Raw genomic sequence first — 8,609 nt, forward strand, 5'->3', positions numbered from 1 at the left:
GAGTCGTCACCAAGTGACTAACCGAGTCGTCACCAAGTGACTAACCGAGTCGTCACCAAGTGACTAACCGAGTCGTCACCAAGTGACTAACCGAGTCGTCACCAAGTGACTAACCGAGTCGTCACCAAATGACTAACTGATTTTTGCTTGGGGGTTCTTGTTTTTAAAACTATCCAGAAGGATAGATATATTGTTGAGAACAATAGGTTTCGTTGGTGGTCTTGTTATCTGAATTCTAGCTTTTGGTGGCTTATAAGAGGTTAGAAAGGTCGTAGAGTAGTGAAGTCATTATTTCGACCAAGCTATGGCAATCTGGCAAATGTAAAACTGCTGTCACAGAAAAACTATTGTTCCACCGTGAGATCCAATATTATTAATTATTAATTATCAAGGCAGATTGCAATTCACAACTCTCTGCTTTTGATTTTTGTCCATGAAGGCATTCACTCACTGGCAACAAAATCTGTTGAGTTAGAATACTACCAGCACCAGTAATGTGCTGAGGCTTGCAATTTCTAGTTGGAATAATGATTTTTCAGGTTGTTATTCCCAGCAGCAATGGACATTTAAAAGAGTCATTTTATTGACAAAAAAAATTTACAATTAAAATACTACTTTATAGGGACCATATAACGTGTAATGGTTCTCAACCATTATTTGCCTAGGGGTCCCTTTGATTTGTATTTGACTCTCCTGAACCTCCACACCCATTTTATGTATAAAAATAATCATCATCATCGTTTAACATCTGTTTTCCATGCTAGCATGGGTTGGACGATTTGACTGAGGACTGGCAAACCAGAAGGCTGCACCAGGCTCCAATCTGATTTCTGATCTGGCAGAGTTTCTACAGTCAGATGCCCTTCCTAACGCCAACCACTCCGAGAGTGTAGTGGGTGCTTTTACACGCCACCGGCACGAGGGCCATTCACACGGTACTGGCAACGGCCACACTCAAAATAGTGTTTTTTACGTGCCACCTGCATGGGAGCCAATCCAGCGGCACTGGCAATGACCTTGCTCAAATGATTTTCTAAACGTGCCACCAGCACAAGTGCTAGAAGGCGACGCTGGTAACGATTACGCTATAATGGTGCTATTTACGGGCCACTAGCATGGAAGCCAGACAGATGTATTAAAAATATTAAGATATTTTGTGTATTATAAATTTTAACAACAAAATCTTACATGGATGTTAGTTGAGAACCACAAGCGTAGTCTATAAAAAGCTACTGAGAAACAACATTTAAAATAACGGCTAAATACACTTTACAATCAGAAAGAATTTCTTTAAAAGGAATATGAAAAATTTCAACTTACTATCATCTGCATTAACTACACATTCTTCTGCACCTTTTTGCAATTTTTTGTTCTAAAAATATAAAAAAAAGAAAAAAATTGGAAAATAGAGTTTGGCAGAAGGTTAGAAGAAAGAACACATGCTACATGAAAATAAAAGTACACAATATAGCCAAGTCATCATCATCATCATCATCATCATTTAACGTCCGTTTTCCATGCTGAGATGGGTTGGACAGTAGAGATTAATTCCACGAATATTGATGATGATGATGACGATTTTCTAAGTTGGCTGCAAATACTTATTAAGTCCTTTCATTAGAACAAAATCCTTAATAACGACCAAGTTTATTTAAACATACACTGTATGGTGTCATCTATAATTATCATCAGAGGTTTACTGTACAGCTCAACACATATTTTCTTTATCTCCCCCACCCACCGACTCAGATATATTTTTAAAACTGTAAATGCAAACGTCTAAAAGGAAATTGTTGTCACAAAGAAAGAAACGAATAATTTTGACAAACCTTCAGAAGGATCTTTTTACGTAGTTGATTAGGGGAGGGTAATTGCGTTTCATCTTTGTCAATAAAATCAACAAGTAAGTCATCTAGAAAAAAAAACGAAAAAAAAAAAACCAAAAACAGAGAGTAAAATATCAAATAGTGTCTAAAGATATTAAAACTGGAGAGAAATAAGCAAAAATCCATGGTGGCAAGTAAAAATAGACGAAGATGCTTAGAAAGCTTTAAATAACCCACCCCGGAACATGTCTTTGAAAGCCATTGCCATCTTCCGTTGTTGTGGGAGTGTACAGTGATTCTCTATTGATAAAATCAGGGGGTAACTGAAATGGAAGAAAAAAACATTTTTTAAATAATAATACTGTTAATAAAATAATACATAAACAGAAATAACTTTACTGACAATGTATACATATATAATATATGCATGTATATATATATATATATATATATACACACACACACATACATACATACCTATACATGTGTATGTATGTATATACATCATATACATATATATATATCAACTTTAAATAGAGCTCAAAATTGATCTGTTGAAAATACTTTATTGCAACAACAATAACAATAATAACAATAATAACAAATAAATAGACCTATGTACATTTCGATAGAACATCCAGAATGATTAATACATATCATAAAATATTATAAAATATTATAAAATGATATATATTCAAAGACTCAACAATCTTAGCAGAAAACTCACAGTTAACAGATACTATATTTTTTACCAAATTTTTGGGTTAAAAAAATATATATTTAATATATATATATATATATATATATATATATACATTCCAACTAGTGACTGCAGAGAAGCTATTTTTGTAGCATGAAATCCCTTTTGCAACTAGCCTAAGGGCTAGTCCTCATGGCCATGTTCTTTGCAGATGTTTCAAATCGGAAATCCAATTGAGATAAAACACATTCTGCTATTTTGGCCAGAATTGCAACAAGGAACTTATATTGGAACAACCAGAAGATTTCATCCCTTCACCTGGCAACAAAAGATGTCTTTTTCTCCCTCAACAATAAACAGCAACAAAGCTGACAGCCATCACCATATTTATTTCATAAACCAGAAACACACGACAAACATTGAGTCAACAAGGGAATCTGTATGTGGTTGCTCAACCTGCTAGAAAAAACAGCCGAGTTTCCTTCAAATCACACCCAGTCTTAAATGAACGATATCTGGAAAATGATGCTGGATGGTCACAGTAGAAATACCTTTGATGAGGTCAGACTCAAGACTAAACAACACATTGCCAACAACAAGAAGAACAGTAACAACTTGAAGACAGATTAGTAAATGGTAGAAGTGAAGTTACTTACTCTGTTGTCACCCAGGCATGCTCAGCAATAGTTTTGAGGACATCAAGGAATTTTATTTTACTGGTTAATGTAAGGCCATGTGTTATGTGTGGGTAACCTTCAGGGCCATCCCAACAATCCACTGGAAGATGAAGAAAAACGAATATCAGCTTCAACATTCAATACATACAGTATGGAACAAGACCAACATACAAATAAGCGAGCAGGGCTAGCATCAGTAGGGAACTGAGCTAAGGTGCGTTAGGGAGCTGGGTGAAATGATGGTAGGAGATTAGTTGTGAGAGAAGTTGAATAATGTTTGTAATAAATGCTGTTTGTATTTAATGAGATCAGTCATGTCAGACTCTTTCAGTCCATCCTAAAAAGGAACTTCTACATGGTTAATTAACTTGCTAGAAATAGCAGCCAAATCTCACTGAAACCACACTATCAGCTTTAAAACAGGGAGTTCAATGCGTTAAGTGGTGCTCAATACACTGAAGCTACAAGAAAAAAACATGGAATTAGTTATGGCCAGAACAGCTGTGGTCAAAGGGTTTTTTTCTTGATCAGAATGGATTTGGGGATAAACAACAACAAGGTATAAGAGGATTAATACAGAATAACATTACTTACATTCAATACACCGACAACCCATTCTCAAGCACCGGGCATAGGCTTCCACAGATGAATCACTCCTTAATTGACAACCGGTTAAATAACTGTAACAACAACAACAACATCATTAGCATCAACAACAGTTAAATCCATCATCATCATCATTTAACATCTGTTTTCTATGCTGCAATGGGTTGGAATTGGTAAGGGTAAGAAAAGAACCAAGTTCCAATTGTCTGCTTCGGTTTCAACGGCTAGATGCCCTTCCTAACATTAACCACTTTACAGGGTGGAGCTGGGGGGGCTTTTTACATGGCACCAGCACAGAAGCCTTTTATGTGGCGCCAGAGTGGGAGCTCTATGCACGACACCAGCAGAGGTGCTTTTAACAAACACATTCGTATACAAGTAGAGAAGTGCATATATCAATGCACAGAAAGGCAGTCGTCAAAGAGAAGCATCAAAGTGTACTTACGTGTTATGAGAAGAAGCAATCCAATAGTGAGACAAAGGGTGGTTCATGTCTTGCGTCACTTTGTCATATTTTGTGTCCCAAACTTGATTTGGTTTAGAAAATAAATAATCTTCAAACTGTAAAGAAAACAAGTACAATAAAATAAATTAAATGCGAGTGTGGCAAGTGTGTGTAACCCATGCTAGCATGGAAAGCGGATGTTAAACGATGATGATGATGATATGATATATATATATATATATATATACAGTAATACCTCACTTTACGAGTTTTTAAGAGTTTTATTTTCTGTTTACGAGTTTTCACTTTACAAACATTCTCTAGGAATGGTAGTCTGAAGGAGCAAGGTCGGAAGAATAAGGTGGGTGAGGAATTTTTTCTCAAAGAAGCTCTTTGATCTTCTGTGCTGTGATCTTTGCAGTGTGGGGTCACGCATTGTCCTGATGAAACATCTTTCCTTTTCAATTCACTAAAGCGGGTCTTTTCTTCTTCAAAGCTTGGTTCAAATGATCTAATTGCTGACAATTAAGCATTGACTGTTGCATTAAGTGGTAACAATTTCAAAGTGAATTACTGCTTTGCAATCCCACCAGATAGACAGAAGAACATTTTTCTCATGAAGTTCCCTTCTTGGTTGTGGTTGAGCTTTTTCCCTTTTTCCAAGTCACTGTTTACGCTGTTTAACATTTCGATAGAAGATCCATTTTTCATTACCACTCACAAGACTATCCAAAAAGGGTGAAATGAGTTTGCGAGAATGGAGAGAAGAGCAGATGTCAACTTGGGATTTGCAGTTGCTTTCAGACAATTCATGAGGCACCCATTTTCCAAGTTTAGGAACCTTTCCAAGTTGTTGAAGATGACAATGAACAGTTGTATGGTTTGAACTAAGCTTTATTGCCAATTCTTCAACTGATAATGCAGGATTTTCATCAAGTAATGCCTCAAGGAGCTTATCACCAAATTCAACTGGACGTCCTGTTCGATCTTTATCTTCAAAGCTGAAATCTCCACTTCTGAAATTTGCAAACCATCTTCTGCAAGTTCTTTCATTCAAGCATTCTTTCCCATAAAAGGAGTGTATGTTTTGAGTCGCTTCGGCTGCAGAGTTTCCTTTTTTGTACTCATAAAGCATTATGTACCTCAAATATTATTTGGATACTTCCATGTTAGAAAGGGTTTTAATCAAAGAAATTTTAATTCTATCATTCTGTAAAATAATATTTAATTAGTTTATATGTACACAAATGCATAAAAATAATTTTTAATTCCATTAGACATTCTAAAATACTATTAAATTTCATTCAATTTTAAAAAAGGTAAAATTGGACAGAACTTATGGGACGACCTGATATATATATATATATATAAGGTTTCAATATGTGGACATGAAGTTTATTTTACAATTATGTGGTTCCATGTTTGATCCCCACTGTATGGTTGGCACCTTGAGATCTCATTGTGTGTGTGCATCAATGTTGTTTATGTTTTGTTTCTTTATGCCTGGCTATGTCACCACAGTGTTGTGCATTTCTACATGCAAACTCCACAACTAACCTCTTGTTCAGTAAAATAAGGCTCAGCAGCTGCTCTCACTGCATCGTCCAGGTGAGTTTTCATGATGTCTTTCACAACATTGATATCATTGGCACTTGAATCCTGAAAATAAGTTTAAAAAATAAAGTTTTTTTAAAAAGTTGAAACGAAAATAAAATCAATCAAAAGTTAATATGTATTTTTACACTAAACTTAGTCTGGAGGAAAGGTCAGTATTGAACACTCTTTGTGGGGGCCTGCAACAATGCCAGAAGGAACAAAGTTGTCTTCAACCCAACAACCTGGCTAGAATGCTTTGCTAAAGTTACCCAAAGACCAGGAACTTCTGTTTGCTAATCAAGAGATTAAATCAACCATCCAAGAAGGCCATGGAGGGATCTGAATTTAGAAAGCAAAGGACCTCAAGGTATCCTACTCGCCATTCCAATTCCAATAGTCCTGACTAGTAGATTATTTATTAACCCCAGAAGGAAAACAATAAAAATTCCTTGAATGGGATTTGAATTCAGAATGTAACAACCTGGATTGAACAACACAAGGTATTTTGTCTGATGTTCCAACAATTCTACCAATTTAGCATCAATTAGTTAACAAAAATAAACCTAGAAGTCACCATATTTCATTTTGGTAAGTAGATGGAAACTGAAAGAAGCCTGTCGTGTGTGTGTGTGTGTATGTGTATGTATATATATATATATATATATATATATATATATATATATATGGGTACAGGATGTCACCAACTGTGTAAACAACATGAAGTACGAAAACAAACGAGTTAAATACGCAAACGAGAGAAAAAATGGAGAACAGGATAAGTAACACAAAGAATGACCCTTCATCAGTTGTCAGCTGTCTATCTACTCCTCATCTCGAGCATTCAATGACAATATGAGTCTTCGAAGACAGTTACTCCCATAAATTCCAAAATAGAATTTGGGATATATGGAGGATCAAATTTGGGAACAAAACCAGGATAGTGGGGACATACAAGGAAACCGAACGAAAACAAACATGGAGGGTCGTTAAACGAGAATAAGAGGAAAATAGTGAATGCTGGGAGAAATATTTTCTTTGAAAAGAGGCAAGATAGAAGTGAGGGATAGAAGACGTCCAGTTCTTAGAACGTCATGGCTTAGAAGTATTTTGACCTCTATTTTTAGCAAAGCTGGTGCTCATGTAGTACCCAAGTATATATAAATATATTATATAAATATTAATTTGCCTATACGGCTGTATGCTCGCAGCCATTAATGTCATTATTTTTAGAAATAATATCGTTCTTTTACATCTATGAATCATTTCACATGGTTCGTTTGTTTCAGTGGTGTTCAACCACTCAAACGAATTTACAGGCATGATGGTAGCGAATTCTAGTAGCTGTCCCTGGCCGATTTGACTGAGGAGAATCGGGCACCTTAGGCACTAACTTCAAAATCATGATATCAAATGAACTGACATTCCTTCTACATCCTTGGTGGAGGTAAGATGCTATTCTTGTTCATTAAAATTTGTTTTCAATCATGCCAGCTTTAATTTAGTGATTCTTCTGGGGCTTAGAAGTATTTTTAGCGAAGCAGGTGCTTAGAAGTATTTTTAGCGAAGCAGGTGCTCATGTTGTACCCTAGTATACATAAATATATACTAGGCTATATGCACACGGCCACAAATGTTATTGTTTTTAGAAATAATACCATTCTTTTATTTGTGTGTGTGTGTGTGTGTGTGTGTGTGTGTGTGTGTGTGTGTGTGTGTGTGTTTGACAGCCGATGTTGGTGTGTTTAAGTCCCCATAACATAGCAGTTCGGCAAAAGAGATTGATAGAATAAGTGCTAGGCTTACAAAGAGTAAGTCCAGGGGTCGATTTGTTCGACTAAAGGCAGTGCTCCAGCATGGCCGCAGTCAAATGACAGAAGCAAGTAGAAGAATGAAAGAATAGAAGAATGGCATCAGACGCACACAGAATTAATCCATTTAAAACTGACAACTCTCTTTGTTTTTTATTCATAGAAACCTTTGTAGAAATACTTACTCTTTGTTCTTGTAGCAAAAATAGTTGAAAATTTTCAGGTGACATGGTCCTGAAATAAGAACAGAGAAGCCAAAAGTAAGTAAATGTGAGACATTGTGTGTATGTGTGAGCATCATTGCGTGCGTGTGTGTGTGTGTATATGTATATGTATATGTGTATATATATATATATAGATATATATATGTATATATATATGTATATGTATATATATATATATATGTATATACATAAAATCATTGTTTAATGTCTATTTTCCATGCTGGCATGGGTTGAACGGTTTGACTGGGGAATGGCAAGCCAGTAGGCTGTACCAGGCTCCAATCTGATCTGGCATGGTTTCAACAGCTAGATGCCTTTCCTAACCACTTTCAGAGTGTAGTGGGTGCTTTTTATGTTCCACTGGCACGAGAGCCAGTCAGGTGGCACTGGTATCGACCATGTTTTGATGCTGCTTTTTACATGCCACCAGCACAGGAGCCAGTCAGGCGGCACTGACATCAGCCACAACTACAATTTCCTTTTTCATTTCAATCTTGATCTGCTTTTGATTTATATATATGTGTCTGATGTGCAGAAGTGACTGAGTGGTAAGTAGCTGGCTTACCAACCACATGGTTCTGGGTTCAGTCCCACTGTGTGGCACCTTGGGCAAGTGTCTTCTACTATACCCTCAGGCCGACCAAAGCCTTGTGAGTGGATTTGGTAGACGGAAACTGACAGAAGCCCATGTGTGTATATATGTTTGTGTGTCTGTGTTTGTCCCCCC

General features: G+C 36.4%; 1 protein-coding gene across 4 annotated transcripts in view; it reads right to left on the bottom strand.

Moving 5' to 3' along the window:
* Window positions 1-8,609, bottom strand: part of LOC106874041 (1-phosphatidylinositol 4,5-bisphosphate phosphodiesterase gamma-1) — a 145,441-nt gene that overhangs the window by 45,922 nt on the left and 90,910 nt on the right. For all 4 annotated transcript variants that reach the window (XM_052974028.1, XM_052974029.1, XM_052974027.1 and 1 more), the window contains exons 8-15: window positions 7,844-7,892; window positions 5,812-5,913; window positions 4,255-4,370; window positions 3,798-3,883; window positions 3,183-3,303; window positions 2,064-2,149; window positions 1,830-1,912; window positions 1,321-1,372 (exon numbers count right to left, since the gene is read on the bottom strand). In XM_052974028.1, coding sequence (XP_052829988.1) covers window positions 1,321-1,372; window positions 1,830-1,912; window positions 2,064-2,149; window positions 3,183-3,303; window positions 3,798-3,883; window positions 4,255-4,370; window positions 5,812-5,913; window positions 7,844-7,892 — 695 coding nt within the window. The remainder of the gene's footprint in view (window positions 1-1,320; window positions 1,373-1,829; window positions 1,913-2,063; window positions 2,150-3,182; window positions 3,304-3,797; window positions 3,884-4,254; window positions 4,371-5,811; window positions 5,914-7,843; window positions 7,893-8,609) is intronic.

Source organism: Octopus bimaculoides, chromosome 17, assembly GCF_001194135.2.
Source record: "Octopus bimaculoides isolate UCB-OBI-ISO-001 chromosome 17, ASM119413v2, whole genome shotgun sequence".
Taxonomy (NCBI): Eukaryota; Metazoa; Mollusca; class Cephalopoda; order Octopoda; family Octopodidae; genus Octopus; species Octopus bimaculoides.